General features: G+C 35.4%; 3 protein-coding genes and 1 long non-coding RNA gene across 6 annotated transcripts; 2 read left to right on the top strand and 2 right to left on the bottom strand.

Annotated features, from left to right (window-relative positions):
* The first annotated feature begins 809 nt into the window (after positions 1–809).
* On the top strand, positions 810–4,065 carry LOC120017259 (NAC domain-containing protein 30-like). Its single transcript, XM_038870425.1, has 4 exons — positions 810–1,033; positions 1,954–2,160; positions 2,948–3,219; positions 3,437–4,065. Exons 2-4 carry the CDS (start codon positions 2,001–2,003, stop codon positions 3,902–3,904), a joined length of 900 nt encoding a protein of 299 aa, XP_038726353.1. The 5' UTR covers positions 810–1,033; positions 1,954–2,000; the 3' UTR covers positions 3,905–4,065.
* A 2,788-nt stretch (positions 4,066–6,853) lies between these two features.
* LOC120016615 (gibberellin-regulated protein 2-like) lies at positions 6,854–12,123 on the bottom strand. Of its 3 annotated transcripts, XM_038869467.1 has the most exons (6): positions 11,946–12,123; positions 11,770–11,826; positions 10,672–10,751; positions 7,424–8,592; positions 7,302–7,335; positions 6,854–7,183 (listed from the first exon to the last, which is right to left on the bottom strand). In XM_038869467.1, the coding sequence occupies exons 4-6, from the start codon at positions 7,496–7,498 to the stop codon at positions 7,002–7,004; spliced, it is 291 nt and encodes a 96-aa protein (XP_038725395.1). In that variant the 5' UTR covers positions 7,499–8,592; positions 10,672–10,751; positions 11,770–11,826; positions 11,946–12,123; the 3' UTR covers positions 6,854–7,001. The 3 variants fall into 3 exon arrangements, with proteins under 3 accessions (XP_038725395.1, XP_038725394.1, XP_038725393.1); XM_038869466.1 differs by lacking the exon at positions 11,770–11,826; XM_038869465.1 differs by lacking the exons at positions 7,424–8,592; positions 10,672–10,751; positions 11,770–11,826; positions 11,946–12,123 and adding an exon at positions 10,246–10,664.
* A 92-nt stretch (positions 12,124–12,215) lies between these two features.
* LOC120016614 lies at positions 12,216–19,885 on the top strand. The gene is made up of 7 exons (XM_038869464.1): positions 12,216–12,622; positions 12,828–13,622; positions 14,405–14,757; positions 18,051–18,262; positions 18,692–18,948; positions 19,060–19,238; positions 19,368–19,885. Exons 1-7 carry the CDS (start codon positions 12,376–12,378, stop codon positions 19,449–19,451), a joined length of 2,127 nt encoding a protein of 708 aa, XP_038725392.1. The 5' UTR covers positions 12,216–12,375; the 3' UTR covers positions 19,452–19,885.
* Positions 14,952–18,044, bottom strand: LOC120016617. Its single transcript, XR_005472009.1, has 2 exons — positions 15,657–18,044; positions 14,952–14,988 (listed from the first exon to the last, which is right to left on the bottom strand). It is a non-coding gene; the product is annotated as an uncharacterized LOC120016617 (long non-coding RNA).
* Positions 19,886–21,511: the final 1,626 nt, after the last annotated feature.

The following is a 21,511-nucleotide window of genomic DNA, read 5'->3' on the forward strand; positions in this document are numbered from 1 at the left end:
AAGAAGGATGTGAGATGTAAGTCTGGCTCAAACTATTTGAAGTATTATTTACTTTGGATTTAAGGTCTGCACGACATTGATTTCAAACCCTCAACCTCACTAACTTGACCGTCGAAACTCCTTTGATTGACACCCATTGGCCAAAAGTTTTGTTACCCTTTCTTGAGTTTTACAGGACTGCTAGTAGCTCTATGATTGTGAATATATATATATTTCTTCTTCTACTTTTTCTAATTAGCGAATGATGTGAATTTGTTCTAGATAGAGTTAATCAACCTATAGAATTAATTTTTCTTGTACGGACACTAATTAAGGAGCTAGGTAGCAAGAGAGGAGGCTTAAACAAGGTAGACTGAGTATGTCTGAAATGAGAGGGCGTGAATTAAGTGGGACTCGTTTAGTCATGTGGGGTAAAGGAAACAAGTAGACCCAAATCTAATGATTAGAAGATAGAAAAGGACAGGGTGGATTTACGACGTGGAAACCACGTGTCGACGCGTGTATGGTGCCAAATGTGAAAGGGCGGCACACCAAACAGACCAGAGAGTGGAGAGAGCTGGATTGTGGGAGGAGACAGTCTGAATGCGACATATATAGTTTATATTGGTTGAAGACATATGCTCATATGTGTGCAAGTCTTTTTTTTTTTTTTTGGTGTTCATAAAAGTAAGAAAAAAAAAAAGAAAGGTATAAGCTTAGGACACAAAATAGCGGTGGGAGGTGGCGTGAAAACATGGTGTCCATCACGCCGTCCAAACAAACAAACCCTTTCAATTCATTCATCTGCCACCCCCACCCTCATGCGCAATCAATAACCAACCTTTCTTTATATGTGTGTGTGTATATATATATATATATATATATACACACATATAAACCATGTATATATCTACACATTCATCTTTAACCAACAACATTCACAACCCTTTTAAGTTTCTCTCTACAATATTGTTTATATGCATCTCTCTCTCTTCTAGATCTCTGTGTTAGCTGGTTCAGTGCGAACTCAACGTCCTCGGTCTCTGATTTTCCTGTGAGTACATGTGTATGTGTGTGTGTATGTATATAGGTATATGTATAATTTTGTGTGATAGGCAGATGTATATATATGTATATGTATTCGCTCTTGTGATTTGTGACGTCAACCACGTATGTCAGGGAAATAGGAGTAATGGCAGTAGCCTAGTAGAAGTTTCGTGAAACCGTGTTTAACGGTAACACATATATGATATATATAACCTAACTTGTATATTATATCGAGATATAGTTGAAGTTGAGTAGTTAGTGATTATGTGTGTGTATATATATTAGATTATGAACGAAGGGTTGGCGAGAATTCACGAACTCATGTTCTACAGAGTAAAGTGATGTAAAAGAATAGCTAATTTAGTTAATTAGTTGTTATTATTCAACAATCATAATTGATTAGTTATTGGAGCACTTCATGAACTTATATCCAGATAAATTACATATTGTTGATCAAATTAAGAAAGTGAAGGAGAAACCCTTCTTCTTTTTCATTTTTTTTTTCCAGTAGAAAATCCAGGACCAGTAGCTAGATAGGGAAATTGAGGGTCGTATTCGTAATGTGGATTGTGTGAAAAGAATTTGTGATATGTCCATCGACCATCATCACAACCAACACAAAGTGCATTGCACTCAAAGCAACATAATTAAACATATATAACATCATGGTCGTGCCATCAAAAGTCAAGCTTTCCGGCCGTGATAACTACTTTTGTCTTCCATATACTTTCCCTAATTAATAATTACTTCATGCAAACTTTTATTATTATTCTTTGCTATAAAACATTCTAGGACAATAATGTTGTCCGTATAATTATCTAAGAGTTAAAAAGCATGCATGTGTGAAACAAACCCCCCCTTTTTTTTGTATTTGTCATTTTATATATATGTTGAACATGCTCTGGCTCTTATATAAATATGTAACAGGTTACTGGAGAATAGAATATTTATTTGAAGTGATCAATAAAGAATTAATGGCGATGGAATCGTGTGTCCCTCCTGGCTTTAGATTCCACCCAACGGAGGAAGAACTAGTGGGCTACTACCTTATGAGGAAAATCAAGTCCCTCAAAATCGATCTTGGTGTTATTGTTGACATTAACCTCCACAAAATGGAGCCATGGGACATCCAAGGTATATATTGCGATTATATTCCAACACTACACGTGTTATCAACATGTTATATATATAACCATCCAGAATTATTATTCAATTTTTATGTGAAATTTGATTTTTTTTTGGAACAAAAATTTATCGTTAGGTTCGTAAAACCGATCAAGATACAAATATATTTTTTCAAATTTTTTTAAAAATGTTTTGCACCCTAAAAGTTACAACATCATTTTAGGACCGATTATAGGAGAATTCCTCTCTATATATATACACACATATATGTGTGTGTGTCATTATATATATGGACCTACTTCTATTTATGTTTGTAGCTAAATGTAAACTTAGGTGGGAAACAAATAAAAGATGATCTGGTTTTTCATAGTCAAAATTTCATTATGCATGCATGCCGCCACCTCCATAAAGATTGCACTTACTTTGTAAAGATAGCATTAAAGCGATGAGGAAAGGAAAAGAGAAGAAAAGATAATTCATGTAAGAGATAGTAAAAAAAGAAGAGGAAGATCTGACTAAATATTAGCAGTATATATGATGAAATTGATTCTCATTGATTTTCTAATTTCTATGAAATCATGAAACCTACCCCAACTAAATTTTTTGGGAAGAAACTCAAATAATGATAAATTGATAACAATCAAATTGCATGTAGAAAAGTGCATGCATTAATATTAGGTGGAAAACACGAGAAATGGAAATAGACCTAAATTACATAAGAAGATAATAAAAACTAGAAAACAATTAAGTTATTTGGTTTCACAATTAAAATTCTCTGCTGCCTCGTTTTATACAGATAGGTGCAAGCAAGGGAACGATGAACAGAATGAGTGGTACTTCTTCAGTCACAAAGACAGGAAGTATCCGACCGGAACTCGAACCAACAGAGCCACCGCCACCGGATTTTGGAAGGCAACGGGAAGGGACAAGGCAGTTCTTTCAAAGGACAAGATTATTGGGATGAGGAAGACCCTCGTTTTCTATAGAGGTCGTGCACCTAATGGAACCAAAACTGACTGGATTATTCATGAATATAGTCTTCAAACATGCCCTAATGGACCCCGTCAGGCAAGTTAATCTATTTATATGATTAATGGATTTTGATAACAAAAAGTTTTTCAAATTTCTCGTTTGTGAGGCGTGTTTCAGATTGGAAAAAATTATCAGTCCAAATGTTTTGAGAAGAAAATTGTATAATAAGAGCGAACTAGAATTATATATGCATATATATATATATATATAGGAATTCTCACATAATTGATTGATTTAATCATCAATATTGCAGGAAGAAGGATGGGTTGTGTGCAGAGCGTTCAAGAAATCAAGTCCAAACCAAAGGCCAGGTTATGAAGCTTGGAATAATATTCATTCATACCATAACATCAGCATTAGGCCTCCTCCTTCAGATGCACTAATAACCACCATGCATGACCCAAGTCAAGTTCTAAGTACTTTTCAACAACAACAATTTGATCGTTTTGGCCACCAGAATCATAACCAACTACTCTCTGAGATTCCCCGACTCGAGAGCCCGGCGACCCTTTCGACGACCATTTTGGCAGCAAAAGAAGTTGATTGTGAAGAAGAAAGAAGCAATTTGAACTACAATTTTGACTGGAACAACTTAGATGAATTACTTGCAACTCATGATGAAGTGAACGATGTCGTTTCACAGTCAATTTCTCATGATTTTGAGCTACCAGTGAATAGTGACCAAATGAGCCATCTCTTTGGACGCTTTGATGGCTTGTAGCAAAATCTTGTCCATTATAATTAATTAGTAGTAGTGTGTAATTCTAGTATAAAAGTTTAATTGTTGACATTACAACAAACTGATAATGGTAACTGTCTCACTGCTTGTCAATTGTCATGAAATAGAGATTGTTTTGAAAACTTTTCTTGGTAATAAATTGGTTTGGCTTTCCACTCTTGATTCCTTGCACCTAAGGGTGCGTTTGGTATGGGGGTAAAAATTTGGAGGTATAATTTGTTACCCATGTAAATGTTACAAGGGTAATAACAATTATGGAGAATAAGTGTTACCCTTGTTTGGTAAAGAAGGGTAAAATTTACCCAAGTATTCATTACTCTTGTTTGTTACGACTATACATTACTGGTGTAATACCATTACCCTTGTTTGTTATTATTGTAATGAACCAAACTAGAAAAAAGTGAGATTATGTTTTTTATTGTTACGACTATCATGTACCAAAATTTTAAAAATATAGATACATATGCATATATATACACACGCATTTTAAAAATATAGATACATATGCATATATATACACACACAGCCAGACATATATATATATATATATATATATATATATATATATATATATAACAACAATCGTTAACAATTTCAACAAAATAATTTGAAAACAGTCAAATCCATGGCAAAGACGTAACACAAGAGTAGGGGTCACCATTTGACCCGTGGGCCTAGGTCCGAGCCAGGCCCTGCCCGACCCCTTGGGCAGGCATGGGCTCTATTTTTTGGGTTAGCCCAACCCAAAGCCTGACACCTCGGGCCAATTTTGGCCCAGCCCGAGCCCAACCCAACCCAAGCCCGATATTATTTATTTTTATATATATATAATATGCATATATTTATATTTATATGTATGAGTATTATGTATATATGTATGTGTATTATATATATATATGTGTGTGTGTGTGTGTGTGTGTGTGTGTGTGTGTAATACATAGACAGTGCATATGTATATATATATGTGTCTGTGTATATGTATATATGTGTGTGTATTATATATATATATGTATGTATGTATATATATACACAGACAGTGTGTAATACATAGACAGTGCATATGTATATATATATGTGTCTGTGTATATGTATATATGTGTGTGTATTATATATATATATGTATGTATGTATATATATACACAGACAGTGCATATGCATATATATGTGTGTGTATGTATATGTGTATATATATACATATGTATATATATACATAGACAGTGCATATGTATATATATATGTGTGTGTATGTATATGTGTGTATATATATATATGTATATATATACACAGACAGTGCATGTGTGTGTGTGTGTATATATGTGTGTGTGTATATATATGTGTCTCTGTATATGTGTGTGTATATATATATATATGTATGTATATATAACTTATGGGCTTTTAGAATTTTTTATTTAAAGGGGTAATAAGTTGGAGTAAAACTTCTCATTACTTTTTATTACCCAGGTCCCCCCACTAGTAAACTTTATGTGTAAAAAATAAGTTCAATTACTAAAATTTATTACAGGAGTAAAAGTTATACTAACATAACAAACACGAGTAAACTTAAAATTTAATTACCCTTGTAATTATTACACCTCATTACCCTCGTACCAAACGCATCATAAAAAAAAAACAAGAAGATTTGGGGATTCCACATAAATTGTTCACTCGATACTGGATATACTTGTAACTTGTTCAATTTTTTGTTGGCATGGGTAAAGTTTGATAATTCTCCAAGTCACTTTACAGATAGCTTATGGATATATAATAAACTTTATAAAGGAACTTGCTTTTTTACCCATGGCTTTTGTTTTATATCCTCTCGTTTCTTATCATGTTGAAATTCTCAGACCAAACACATTGAAAATATTATATTATCTATTATGTTCTACGGGTCTGGATTGATTTATTTTTTATAAGTTATCACTCATGGTTGTTAGGCTCAGAAAACGCGTTTTCAATATGATGAGAGTTATTTTTTTTAATAAACCACTCGACTAAATTGTGTCAGACCGACGTTTGTCTTGACTTCAATAAGACCAAGTGGTTACAACCTCTAACTTATATCTCTAGTTCAAATTAGTGAACAAAAGTGGGTGGGGTCAAGCCTAGGCAACCCGAACTCCGTTCCTAAAAGGTGACCAAGGGGACCTAAGTAACAACGAATGAACTCTTAATTTATGTTTGAAATAGGGCTAAATAAGGCTGTTAGGTTGCTGCCATTGAAGTTGCTGTTACTTACAGGTTTTACTACCTAGTAGAAATCATTTTAATGGACTTAAAAATGATTGGACTGAATTGGGAATTGTTTTTGGCAAACATTATTCGAATTCGATGAAATTTGACTGGCCGAAGCGAAATGGCTTTTTGAACCGAACCATGTGCTTGGCTCTTGGCTCCACACTCGTTTCACCAAATTCCATCGTTTAGGAGCTCAAACATGTCTTTTTATGTTTTGAGGGTATTTTTGTAATTTTGTATTTTACGTTTTAGCTTCTATTAAGGTTGTAGCCAACCCTAGTGGTCATTATCTATCATTTTATCAAACATATTGAAATCCTAGAGAGTTTTCTCTCAAATTCCTGATGGCAGTGTTACCTTTTTCATCAAACTTTGGTTTGATTTGTTATTCATTTCCTTTGCTCATCTGCCTGTGTTAATGCATCACATTTTTCATTAATTGCTAGAGCCTGCAACATCGGCTAGTAGATTGAATATAATTTTACATTCAGGTCTCCTACTTGTGCTGTTTGTGGATTTTGTTAATTGTTATGGTCTCTATCTCTCTCTCTCTTGGATCTGGTGGAGAATTGACGCATGGTGATCATACCCTCTAGCTATGTGGTGGACAATTGGCTTCTGCCTGACATTCTCTCCCTGGCTCCAAAACCGCTGACAGAACATAACTACTTGAATTCATGGATACATAGTACTAGCACCAATTCATCTTATCATAGTACTTTTTATCTCCAATCCAAACAACATTTTCATATGCACGTATATATATATAGCTCGGAATCGAACACATGCATACATATAAAGAGTATATAGTTACTAGTCCTTAACTAATTAATAAATTAAATTAAGGACATTTGTGTCTACCACCGTGGGTGGTCATATTAGCATAGCAAGGGCAGACATCTTCATTTCCAGAAGTTCCGGGCGGCACGCAGTTGCACCTCTCACAGCAAGTGTTACATGCCCTTATGCACATCTTGTGCCTTGATGTCTTGCTGCACCTGTACTCACATTTTGATTTGCAATCTGCCACCCACCCATTTTCAATTCATTCATTGTATAAAAAAAAAACACTATAACAAAAGAAAAAAAATATATATATATATGCAACTGCATATATGCTATATTTATAAGAGATTTTTACCTATTTTTTGTGATGCAACTGGATGCACCTCCAGCTGAAAATAGTCAATAAAAACAAGTAAAAATCACATAATTAACTATTGAAGCTTAAATTTGTTCACTGCAGAAGGACAAATTAAGTACCTGGACTACAAGGAGGAGGCAAAGAATTGCTAAAATTAGTGTTGTAGTAGTAGTAGTCGTCTTGGTGTTGGCCATGATTGATCGATATTTCTTTCTTTCTGGCTTTTGTTTAGCATACAACAGGTGTGGTGTGTGGCCTCTCCTCTGCTTATATATATAGTTTAGTGCTTTTTATTACGTGTGTGTGTGTCAGTTTCAAAAGAGACTTTGCCTATTCAATTGCACTTGTTGTGGCTAATTTTAGACGTGAACGATATTGAATGCTAATTAAATACACGCAAACAACGGTCTTGTAGGATCAAATACCATTGATTTCGCCATTTCTTTCTCTTAATTTGTTGTTTTATGACAAGCTTGGAATCATGGAAAGCCCATGTAAACCCAACTCTAAATAGTTCAATCGTCCTTCTCTCCTAATACCTAAGCTAACCGCAAAGTGTCGATATATAAAACAGTTGAACTTAAATTCTCAACTGAAAACATTCATCCCCAGACAACTCAGTCACCTCAAATGGCTATCCTTTCTTTTCCTTGTTACTTAAAGATCATAAATTTCAAAAAATTGTATAATAGCCTCCTTCTCCTAATACAAATTTTAAATTTTCATCAAACTTAACTGTAGTTGCAAGAACTTTAAGGAGTTCTTATAGTATAAGTAATAAAGTACACATCGTTCGCAGAACTGGAAGCTTGCCAGTCCTGATTAACTGAGACAAGGACTTATCCTAATACAGTGAAAACATATATAATCAACTTGTATTTGAAAAGAATTATGAACAGTGTTAGAGATCATCGTCGGAAAGTCTTAGACTCAAGTACTTCAAATTTTCGTTAACAGTTTCATACTTTGGGACTTCAATTTTTCACTTTTCACTCCAGTCGGGTGAGTGGATGTGCCCAGATGCTTTTCCAAGTATCCTCCTCCTCGACACTGAAACTAAATGCAGATAAAACTTGTCTGCTTGCTTCCCTTGTTTTCCTATCTTGATCACTCAAGGTTATATTTGCAGTTTGTGCGGTCAAACATACTGCCCACTTTTTAAGTGGTGCCAGCTTTCTGCTCCTTCGAGGACATTTGAGCTTGAGGGATGACCACTGGATAAGGGATGACCACTGGATAAGTTCACGTTCAACAGACCAATATTTGGTGGAGCTGTGGCAAGATCACTCTGCAAAAGTAACATAGAATAAGTTTCAGAGAATGTTAAGACGATCGCAAAAGATAAAATCATGTATTTTGCTGCACGGATGCATGTTAATATTTGTCAACATCCTCAGTTCAAACTAAGTGCATTAAGAACTTCAAATGACCTGATTCTATGTTTCTAACATTCTATGCTACCCTTTGCTATGTCTTTTCAATGCACAACCAATTTGTTGATTCAACTAGGAAACTTATCTACATATTTAAACACTTCAAAATTCTTTACCACACATTCATGCTTTTGGCAGCATATGACACACATAGAAGAGGTGTAGCACAGAATTTTCAGACATACAAATGATTTTAATTCAACAAAACAGAACGATCTAGTGTTCATAGTTCAAAATATATGTATGGATCTCAGATAATGGACCGCAATTGTAATGCAGACATGTGACACTGATTTAGTTATGCCAAGTGGTTTCAGTTTAAAGCCAGAATTAGAATGCTAACAAATGATATGGAAATGATGATTAAGTGTTTTGTTGGTAGCCAAAAAGTATGGTTCAACTTCATGAGGATCATATAGACACGAGGTTCACAATGAGCATAGCAAAAGTAGTAGGTAATTTTTATGATGGTAAAAGCGATGCAATTGCTGCTAAGAGTGCTGGGATGCATTAATAGCTACATATGAAATTAAGTTGATAGAGACCCTGTAAAGAGAAAACTGAATGATATGATGGTGATGATAGAAAGGACAGCTCACCAGATATGAGGTTCACTGATGGGGATGATAGTTTAAGAAAACTGATATGATTGAGATGTATACCGATGTATATGCAGGCTAGTTTAGAGAGACACGTGAATTCAAAAACCAGATTTCTACATGTGGGTGTTCTTGTGAGGAAACCAAAACCAATATCAAATTACCCAAGTCTTCATTGATGCAGAGTACGAGAGTGAAGAGATACAAAGAGATTAACGGCCCCTAACCAGTTACAGGACAAAGCCTAAGAACCAAAAGGCATAAAGCTGCTGCTGCTGCCATGGACATATTCAAGTTAATTAATAATAGAAATGGGACTAAGTGCTTTCCAAGAATTAAAATCTTTAATTCTTGGGAAGGCATAGCTTGAAGGTCATATTGTGTGGTTTGTCCTGAACGAAAAATGAAGGAGACAGAAAAGCAAGAGAGATTAAGTTTAGAATTAATAGAGAACTTCGACAGGCCTTCAAACATATGTTTTTTGTAATTTGAAAATGTAGGCAGCAGCAATATGTAGTGGAAGACGTTAGCATCTGCTTCTAAATGCGGGGATAAAGGACCTAGCACATCAGAAAATTCAGAAGACAAGTACAGCTGTCAAGGAACATTTAGAAACAGGCTATCCATAATTTAGGATCTTGAAAAGAGAATATCTGAACTAATAAGTACAATCAGACTGTCTGAGGTTCAAAAGAAAGTGGGGAACCAGTATGTGGTAGGGATACAAAAAGGCTATGGTCTACAGAGGCAATTAGCATAGTTGACAGCTCAATACAGAAAGCAGCATAATAGATTATTTGGATATTATCAAGAATGGTGAAGGACCTGAAGGTACAAGAAGAGTTCAAAATGTGTGGTTAGTGTACAGGACCTGGAATCAGAACTGATGAAAAGGAGACCTTCTCATACCTTGTTGACAGTTTTTAAAAGGTTGTACATCTGTTTGGATGGACCTAAAAACGGTTCTTGATGGAATGTAGACCAATAATAGGAGCTGATGCGTGTTTTCTGAAGGGATGATATGGTGGTCAAGCACGTTTTCATATACACAGAACTTCAAATCATCAAAGCCTTGCAATTACACATGCTGTAGCAGAGACAGAACATAGAAATTCTAGGACTTGTTCTTTACAAGGTAATCAGATAATGTTGGTTAGCCAAAAGAACCTGGATGGACTACCATTTCTGGACAACAGAAGGTTGGTGCACTCTATATTCATGATGCTATAGTTATATTTTGGTTCCTCAATATGCATTGTCAATGTTTCAATTACTAACTCTATTTCAGTTCTCGTAGTGCAATTCTGCAATTATAAACTATCAAAAGTAACTTACTGTACAAAAGAATAATCGTGTTGCAGAATAAAAGATCAAAAGATGAGAAGCCAGCGAATTCCCAGCATCCTTGCACTGCCCTGCAACAATACAAAAAATAAATAAATAAAAAAAGAATTTACATTACAAAATACCAGAAAACAGTGTGATTAGCAACATAATTCATGGTAAAATATTTACAAAAATATTTTCATTTTGTTTTCAATTTGTTATCCAAGTCATTAACATGACCTCCCCGTGATGTTTTGGCTAAGCTCAGATTAGCCTAGCCCTAGCTTCAATAAATTGGGAAGCTTAAGAAGCAGACTGGCAATCAACCATCAACCAGGTCCAAATTCATATTCCCTTATTATCATTAGCATGCATAAACTTTCAGAATACTTTAAATAAAAATCAAAATTCGTTACTTGTCAAGAAACTTGAACCTTTCCCAATAGAGGTTGGACAAATTGCATCTAATTGTACCAAAATGTTCTATTACACCAACATATTCAGTATTTTTATATGAACAATATACAGATATGTGGAAGATTAAGACCATCCATGACCACCAAAAGCCTTACAATGACAGGAGACGGACCAAATGATCTTTAACTTCCCGACTTATTTCCTCAGCGTTTTACAATTTGGACTTTATGGGTTATGGCTAATCAAGGCACCAAAAAACTTAGAACTTAAATAGTGCAATGTATCCCCTTAGCACTAAACTTGAGGTTTCTGATTGCCAAAGAATGAGGGGAAACAGACTCATCTCCCCAATTTCCTCCTTTCCATGACCAGAGTTGGCAGATAGAAGAAAGAAAAATGGCAAGCCATACCGATACCAGACTTAATCAACTCATTCTCAGTTCATATTGTACAACTAGATATTATTTAAACAAAAAAAAAAAGCAAAATATTTCATGATATATCAATCTACAGATAGTTGAATTAAAGACGTAAGTACTTCTGTTGCGAGAGGATAAATTCTTGATCAAAATATTTCAACACTGAAAAGAGCAAGTAAAATTACTAAAACAAGGATGTCCACTCCACTATCTCCACTTTTACAGGTATATAAAGTAATCAGCCAGACATCTATCATTGCAAAATACCCACAATTCTTGAAGCATTGACACATAACAACCAAGCATCAGATCCTCGATCGATTGTTCACTAGACACAATGAATGAATAGCAATCACCCGCAAAATAGTTTTGGAAATTAAAAAATGGTCCATTTCTATACGCGTACATTACACACAATATAGAGACAGAGCGAGAGAGATGAAGTACCTGAACAGAAGGTTTTTTCCCTGTCAACAGCACAGAGAGAGAGGGAGGGACTGAGTCTGGCCAGAGAAATGAAGAGCCAACAGCTTCACGAATAACTGAATTTGCAAGATTTGCGAAATACTGTGTCAAAAGGATATTTTAATAACTGACGGGTCTAAATGTAATTTAACAAAATTTGGGGGTCTGTTCACATATTATTACCTTTTAAATTTTTGCCACCTCCTATTCTCTACGCCGGTCAAACTGTTCTGGATCCGAATAGGATTAAATCGGACTTTAATCGCAAAACGATAACCGGCGCCGCTCGATCTTCTCCTTCTCTTCGCTTTAATTAATAATGACAAATTATTAACTGGCAAAGTAAACAGCTCTCACACTCGTGCCCGATCTTAGCACCTCCAACGCATGGAAGAAGGGAGGGCACACTGAGATGGCTCAGTACAGGCAATCGGGGACAGAGAGGTTCGGTCGCCACGATCTACACCATCATTCCCCTTCCAGCGGCTCTTCCGATCAAGTGTCAATCGGTATTCGCCCTTCCACGAAACCGGCTCGGAGCCGTCGTTCGGCTCGATCTGACAAGTCACGCAGTTGCTTCTCCGTCGGCACCTGTGTCGCCTTCCTCGGTCTTCTACTCGCCGCCAGTATTTTAGCGTACTATCTCCTCTCCAGAGACAGTAAGGGCTGTTTGATTTGATTTAGTCAATTTTGATATTTTTTGTCGTTCTAGTCATTGTTTCTCCTTGTTAATGCATTTTTTAAATTTCTTCTTTAATTGGATAATAGGAGGGGCCAATGGCAATTGAACTTGAACTTTTAATTATGGAAGTCTTGTGTTGCTAAGTTTGAATAGCAATTTATATATAGCTGTTGATGTTGCAGAAGTAAGTAGTAATCAAGCTGAGGACGATGAGTTGAAGAGTGACTCGGATTTTCTCACGAATGTGACAAGAACAGATGCGTATAAAGTCCTCTGGTTTGGCCATGGTTCAGCGGGACATGGTGGGGACTCAAGGTATTGGGATAGGGATGATAGGAGAAGGGACGAAGGTTACACTGAGGATGAGGTAGGGCATAGTAATACAATTGATGGGGTTAAATCTAGTGATCATGGCAAAGAGAGGGCAAAATCAAAGAATGGAAAAGACTTGGTTGAGCAAATAAAGTCTTCGGAACAGAGGGGAGAACGGTTATACAATGAGGATGGCCGTAATGAGTTGACTAAATATGAGGCCGAGTATGAGGAGTCTCTGAAGAATGCTGGTCAATCGGTGGAAGAAATAAGCATCAAGGATTACGAGGATTATGGGAAGCAGAGCGAGGCCATTGATGATGGTGACAAGGAATATGATGATGGAAATGATTTTAATGATGATCGAGAAGAAGATGATAATTTTGGACATGAGAAGGGCTATCATTCTGATGGAGCTCAATCTTACCATGAAGATCGTAGGGATTCATTTGATTTCTCTAATGTCTCCACAATCAAGAACCGGAATGTTCCCAATGAGGAAGCAAAAGTCTCCATAAATTCATTGAAGAAGGACTCTTCTTTAAACTCTAGAGATTCTATTACCGCTGATGCAAATTCTATACATGTTAGTGCCATTGATAACCATTCTACTAGTAAATCAGGGTCAGAACCTAAAAGGAAACCAAAGCGTCGCAAATTTTCTGGTAATTTTCTGGTTTATCATGAAACTCTACTTGGCTTTGTACATATTTTGCATTAGTTGTTTATTTAACTTTTAAGTTGATTTGTACTTCTCAACTTTAATTCTAACTTTTACTGTGGATTTTGGCATTCCTCCCTTTTGATCTGTAAGAAGATCAGGTTAAAATAACCATTGTGATTGTTTGTTTTGTTTTAGGCTTATTTCATTCATATGTTTCTCAGCAAAAGACAAACATGACAAGATAGAGATTTCACTGATTTAAATTGTATCTTGATGATTTTCGGATAAGCGATTGGCTATTAATGCAATGGATAAAGTTTTTTACAATTCTTATTGCAAGTTCTACATGTTGGTTTATGTTGCATTGGAAACATCATAGATTGTATTCGTATTACAAATACAAATATTGAGTGAATAGCCAAATATAAATGATTTTTCATATTTCATAGCTTCACCATTTACAAGACAATGAAACATTGAGTGAATGGCTTGGCTTATTACTAAGAAAATGGTTGAAGTTGGTACTTGGGATTTTAACTTTTAACTGATTGGTTAATTAATTTTCAAGGGAAATTTAACTATTTTGTTGAAATGCTTAATTTAGTTTGGTTTTTGAGGCATCAATTCTTTGAGATAAACTGTTTGCTATATTGGATTAGCTCTGTGGGCATGTCTTCGTGGCTCTACATGTTCAATTTATGCATTTTTTAGTCAATTGTTGGGCTGCTTTATCTATTTTTGTGTTGTTGTTTTTCCTTGACATTTCATGTTCAATTCCTTTAGGGCCTTGCGGGATGAAATTTTTGAACTCTACTGCACAGCTTGTAGAGCCTTTTGAAAGCCGAAAGTTTGCTAGATTCTCTTTGCAGTACAAAAAAATGGAGAAGAAGCCACAAGGACCAGACCAGTGGGAGCCAAGATTTGCTGGACATCAGAGTTTGCAAGAACGGGAAGAATCTTTCTTGGTGAATGATAAAAGTATAAATTGTGGCTTTATTAGAAGTCCTGAAGGCTCCCAAAGTACAGGTTTTGACTTGTCAGAAGATGATGCAAATTATATTAGCAGATGCCACATTGCTGTGATTTCGTGTATCTTTGGTAACTCAGATCGTCTGAGATCGCCTACTGGAAAAACGGTATGCGTTCCTTTAGATCGAAAAGCATGGAATTATGGTTTTAATATCTTGGTAACTTGAGCTTTAGAAATTTTTATATTAATTTTTGCATATGCTTCAGGAAAGAAGAAAGTATGTGAATCTAACTTACTAACTATCTCGTACTTGTGCTGAATTCATTTACTCATTGATAATTTATGTTTCTGCAATAACCATTTTTTGTTATTAAATGAGACTCTACTAATGTTTAACCTTAGTGGTGCGTTTGGTATGGAGGTAAGAATTTGGGGGTATAATTTGTTACCCATGTAAATGTTACAAGGGTAATAATAATTATGGAGAATAATTGTTACCATTGTTTGGTAAAGAAGGGTAAAATTTACCCAAGCATTCATTACTTTTGTTTGTTACGGTTATACGTTACTGATGTAATACCATTACCCTTGTTTGTTATTATTGTAATGAACCAAACTACAAAAAAGTAAGATGATGTTTTTTTTTTATTGTTACGACTATCATGTGTCAAAATTTAAAAAATATAGATACATATGCATATATATATATACACACACACACAGGCAGACACATTATATATATATATATATATATATATATATATATATATATATATATATATAAGTTTCTAGTGTGAACTTCTTCTCGTTGGAGCTTATTTTCAATTACCATGTGTGAAGAATTTTTTGGGGATTTAATTAAGGGGGTAATAGGTTAGAGTAAAACTTCCTATTACTTTTTATTACCCAGGTCCCCCACCAGTAAACTTTATGTATAAAAAATAAGCTCAATTACTAAAATTTATTACAGGAGTAAAAATTATACTAACATAACAAACACAAGTAAACTTAAAATTTAATTACCCTTGTAACCATTACACCCCATTACCCCTCTACCAAACGCACCATAGGTGTTGTAATAGTTGGTCAATTTATACACAAGTGGAAATAACAACATTGGGAGACAGGTTGTAGTATGTGATGTATCTTAGAAAGTTCCAGGTTATGAAATATTTTTCAAAGAGCCAAAAAATGGTGGAGATAGTTGGGATTCTGATGCTAGGCAGGCGATTGCATGGTTGTTAGCTCCATTCCTCATTGGTTGGGTAACCTAATAACATGGAAATTAAGAAACAAAAACATTATCATAAGGAATTCCATACTTAAGCAAATTAGAATTACGAGGCATACTAGGGTATGATGTACTTGAAATCACTTTCAAGGGAGGTGTTTCATTCTTGAAAGGCCTATGAGAATGTTAGAACCGAGCAGTCAAGCTATATTATAGGTTGCTCTCAACACCATTTCTCATGAAATATCCAGCTTATAGAGGTCAACCGTTATTTATGGAAGTTAGTAGAGAAATGAGGTTCCTCATAGTATGTTAAACATGAGATCCAGGGTGATATCTTTACAGAGATTGTGGATTTGGATACATTTTCTGTGGTGTATGGTAAGCAATGCGTGTTTGATTTTCACCACTTGAGCAAGAGTGTTGAGAGAATAAATTTTAATTAAGCTAGGGGTTAGAGTGCAAATATTACATTTACAAAGTATTTGCATCTTGGTCTTAATACTAATGAATGCTCTAGACAAATGCACAATATGAGGTTCCTAATTGTGTGTTGCCTATAACTTCTCCTTTGTTTACTTCTTTATATTAAGTTTTTAATTTTAATATTTTAAATTGAGCATAGAGAGTGGGTTGCCTGGGTCATGCTCTCTTACTTTTTGTTATGATGGGAGCACCTCATTATTCCTTTATGTTCAATTTTTATCCATAGCTAAACTTAGCTTTATGTTGTTTCAAAGCAAAATGAAGCTGAATTTCGTAAAGATTATTATTGGTTTCCGAATAAACAACCCTAGAAAACATAATCTTCTTGTATTAATAAACTCCACCAAGTAAAGCTAGGAAACATAAATCCGTCCTTCAACACTCTCAATCTGTAAATCTTGAATCTCAATCGCAAAATCCTATATGCATCCATCTACTTGAGTGTTCTGTTCCTTTGTGTTTCTTTTAATGAAAGTTTATTATTGAAGGAAGGAATCACCTAGCCATTTGTTCCTTTAAGCACACCTTCCAGTTTACCTGATTCATTCAACTCCATTTCGAATACTTTTTACATGTCTACAGTCTAGCAAAAAAATATAAAAGTGAAAGTAGAACTGCTTACCATTTATGGTTACCTATAGAAAGGAATGAGATGGCACTTGGTGGATAGATGGGTCAACCACTGCTGTTTATGATACGAGTGTGTAGAGATGACATACAACTCCTATTGAACATGGGCCTCCACTGTATAATATCTGTGTGTAAAGATGCTTTAAATCCTTCTAAAAAATCCTTTTAAATTTATTAGTGTGACACCTGTATCACGTAATCTCTAATATCTATCCAGCACACAATTCTATGCGCTCACATGAATACACACATCATCATTATCATCAAAGCCATAGTTGGGAATGATTAAAACTGCCGATGACATTCAAAAATTTATTTATTCTCCCAAAATTGATAATAAAGGTCGAAGTTGGAAATCCAACTACTATGTGGGTAAATCAAATTTGTTGTGCATCCTTTTATATGGTTTTATGTTTTTGTTATCCCATTTCGTCGAAGAAATTATCATGAGCATAAAGTTTGGTTTCTAATTCAGGGAAATAAATGTAGTTATTTTTAATTTTTTCCTTCTCCTTACCTTTCCCTAACGTAAGCTGTGAATATAATAGAAATATTTTTTATAATTATTGTTTATATAAGATATTAAAATGTATGGGGGCTGTAACTCTGGTTTGACTCCTGTTTTTGACAAACAAAGAAGTTTTGGACCTTTTGATTCTTGGATCATTAACTTTTGTAAATGTTGATAACTTGATATTGGATTGTGCTATTGGGTTGTAATGGATTCTCATTTCCAATACATTTTTTTCTTAAGATTCATATATGTGCCCACATGTATATTTTCTTTCCTACGTGCTTTGTGAACGGACAAGCTTAGCTTGGTAAACAGCTAATTTTGTTTGATTTTTTCTTTTTAGCATTTTCCTTTTCCATGACCTGCTAAGCATCTTCTATCATGTGTTCTATCATGTATATTTGATGTTTTTTTCTCTTCTCAGAGGTCCATTTATTTTGGGTAGGCTTCCCATTTTGTTGTCTCTGTGCCAGCCCCTCTTCCTCACATTTGCTTGTGATTTACTGATTTAACTGCTTGATATGTTTGCCTATACGTGTCGTGATTCTTGTATCTTTCTGAACTTATGATACTTACAGACTTGAGTTCCTCACTTCAGGTTACTCGTTTATCAAGGAAAAATGTTTGTTTTGTTATTTTCGTGGATGAGATTACTTTTCAAACAGTTTCTTCAGAAGGCCAAATGCCAGATAGAAGTGGTTTCATTGGTTTATGGAAGGTTGTGATTGTGAAGAATCCACCTTATACTGATATGCGCAGAGTGGGCAAAATACCGAAACTGTTACCACATCGACTTTTTCCTTCTGCCAGGTGAGGATTAGATTAGCATATAGGAGTGTTTGTTGATTATTTAAATCATGAATGTGTGGTTATGTATAGCTTCAAAATAAGCATATCATGGCTTTGGAGCACTGTTGCAACTGACATACTATGTGTGATCTCTGGATAATGAATGGTTTATATAAATTTGATGTCCAGAAAAAAGAAAGAAATTTGGTATCTGAGTTTCTAAAATAGTTATGACTCCTTTTGATCATGTGTAATCTGTAATCATTAGTTCAACAATGTTTTTCCAAGATCTCAAAACTGAAATGGAACCACTGATTCAACTACTTGAGCGTGGAACTAATAAGCTCTTTTTGCTGCCATTTCAATTTGGACATTTCATGTTGCATACATAGCAAGATGAGATTTTAACTGCTTCTCCATGCTTGATTTTAACTGCTTTTGTATTTTCAGGTATTCAATTTGGTTAGATAGCAAATTACGTCTCCAAATCGATCCTCTTCTTATCCTTGAATATTTGTTGTGGCGAAAGGGTTATGAATATGCCATTTCTAATCACTATGATCGGCATTGTGTCTGGGAAGAGGTTGCCCAAAACAAGAGACTGAACAAGTATAATCATAGCATTATAGATCAACAATTTGCATCCTACCAGGCTGACGGACTAAAGAGATTCAATGCTTCGGATCCGAACAAGCTTCTTCCCAGCAGTATGATTATATTCTTTTTTTAAATTTTGTATCACCTTTAGTTGTACAACTATGCAGCTTGCATCTAATTTCTGCACTATTGTCATGCTTAATGTTTTATGTTGTCTACAGATGTACCTGAGGGCTCTTTAATTGTAAGAGCACACACGCCAATGTCAAATTTATTCTCCTGTCTTTGGTTCAATGAGGTCGAGCGCTTTACTCCTCGTGATCAGCTAAGTTTTGCATTTACCTACCAGAAGTTGAGAAGGATGAATCCTGACAAACCGTTTTATCTTAATATGTTCAAGGTGAGGCTCCACTCAATTAATGGAAATTGGAACTGTAGAAATATTTTTAAAACTAACCAACCCGCTTTCTCCCAAGCTAAAACTATCTGAAGAAATATGATTATACCTCTTTCATTTTCTCGGTTGCAGGACTGTGAGAGAAGAGCCATAGCCAAACTTTTTCGACACAGGTCAGAGGAGAAGCGCACTATACGCCAACAAGCAACAGATTAAATACTTTCATCGCTCCTTTCGGAAAGCCGGTTCTTGCATCATTCTTTGTCCATCCCTCAGGATTTGCCCTCCAATGCCATGCTTTGTAGAAGACGAGGTTTGTTAAGAAGTTGTTATGAAACATGCTCTAGTCATCTGAGCAGAGTCGATACGAGATTCCAAATTTTGCGACAGATTTGTTAGGAGGTAAAAGCCAATATTTTGAGGTTCTGCACAAGTCAACTAGGAAAGAAATCTGAGCTGTTTGGTGCATCATTGTACTCAATTTTCCCTTATTATTTGTTTTGGAATTTAGAGGTGAGAGAAAGCCTCCAATACCTGGAGGAAGTGAAGCCTTTAGTTCCCCTTTGTATCATTAGTTGCACTACAGATGCTATTTGTTAATTGTTTTATGATCATTTTTTATCATAAGAAAAAGGCTTTTGGTAGAAAAAGGTCCGTCTTTATTTAGATGAAGTTTTGGTGGATCATTCGTGCGATTAACGTACGCTCAGGTTTTTTTGAAACCCTGGATTTCATAAATTGAATGATCCAACAAAGAACTGAAACTGGGTTGAAAGATTCCGCCTCCGCATCTACCACTTCCAACATAACTGGTCTTGACCGAATAGAGGCCGCAACAAACCGTCCCTGCTCATCTCTTAGGATAGAACCGTACCTCGAAACTCCATTGCAACCACTGATTGCTGCATCCCAATTGATCTTGATAATAAATCCCAATGAAGGAGGCCTCCACCTTGAAGGGACAGCGACCACCACAGAATCAGAAATTGGATGAGACCAAAATATAAGATAATCTGGCCAAACATGGTGGCCAGCAGAAGACTTGCTTTTTCTTCATTGAGGACCTGCTTTTTCTTCATTGAGGAACCTGATTCATACGTCACATCATCATAGACAAATTCTGACATTACCCTTCACTACTCGGAGACTTGGCAGTCAAATGCAACAACAACACTGGCCGTTTGACAGAGTCCAAACCATTTTTGAGCACGAAAATCGCCCAAGAATCACAAGAGAGAAGCTTTGCAGAAGAGAGAGAGGAGGGAAACGAAGGAGAAAGAGAGATAGTGGAGGGAAATGATAGGGTCAGGAGGGGGTGTGTATAGATGAGGGTTTTTTTTATGATTTTTGAGGTGTATTTAGTAAATATTGGGGTGCAACTAAGGTTCATCAAAACTAAACCCTAAATTCTTAATCCCCTCTAACCTCTCCTCCACCTCTCCAGTTTCACTCTCTTCACCGTACCTCGATAAGCATTTGAACACGCTTTTCCCCCATTGCTGCTTCTCAGCTCCTCGTCGACTTCTTTGTAATCATCTTTCTCCTTGGCGACTTCCCGACAAAGGCCCAAATCCAAAATAATTGCAAAGGGCAATCACTCTGCAGATCTCGAATTGCCATCGCTACTACCTTCGGAGTCCTCGGTTGTGTATTTGCTACTTTCTATCCTCATAAATTCTTCATTATCGATCCAGTCACCCATACTCATCGAATTTCCAAATCCAATTTTCAAGTTCATATTAGGAAGCATTGACTTGGATGCGGGGACACGGAATGCAGGTGTGAGGACGCGGGGATCCGCAAAACCTTAAAGAATCTTGTATTTGAGTGCAGGGACTAGACAAATAATATATATATAATATACATATTCTAGAATTGTATATAAACTAATTCATTCCAAATTAAACATAGTTGCCATAATAGTTGAGTGAGACCTTTGACTTTCTTCGCAACAATGCATTCTTTTAGTCATTGTACACTACAAAAAAATACTTAGGAACAAACTGTAGTAACGGTTTTCGTTCGGCCAAAAATAAATATAAAAAAATAGAAAAATAAAAAATGATAATAATGCAAAAATTCAAAATTCAAGAGCCCGTTTCATAGGCACACATGCTTATAAAAAATTCAAAACCTATTTTTTAGACCCACAAGCATACAAAAATCCTAAAACCCATTTCTTGTACCATAAGCCCATAAAAATTCAAATCCAAGCCTAATATAACTAAACCCTATAAAATATCTAAAAAATAAGAGAATTAAATAAATAATAAATA

The sequence above is a fragment of the Tripterygium wilfordii genome, chromosome 15 (genome assembly GCF_013401445.1).
Source record: "Tripterygium wilfordii isolate XIE 37 chromosome 15, ASM1340144v1, whole genome shotgun sequence".
NCBI classification, from domain to species: domain Eukaryota; kingdom Viridiplantae; phylum Streptophyta; class Magnoliopsida; order Celastrales; family Celastraceae; genus Tripterygium; species Tripterygium wilfordii.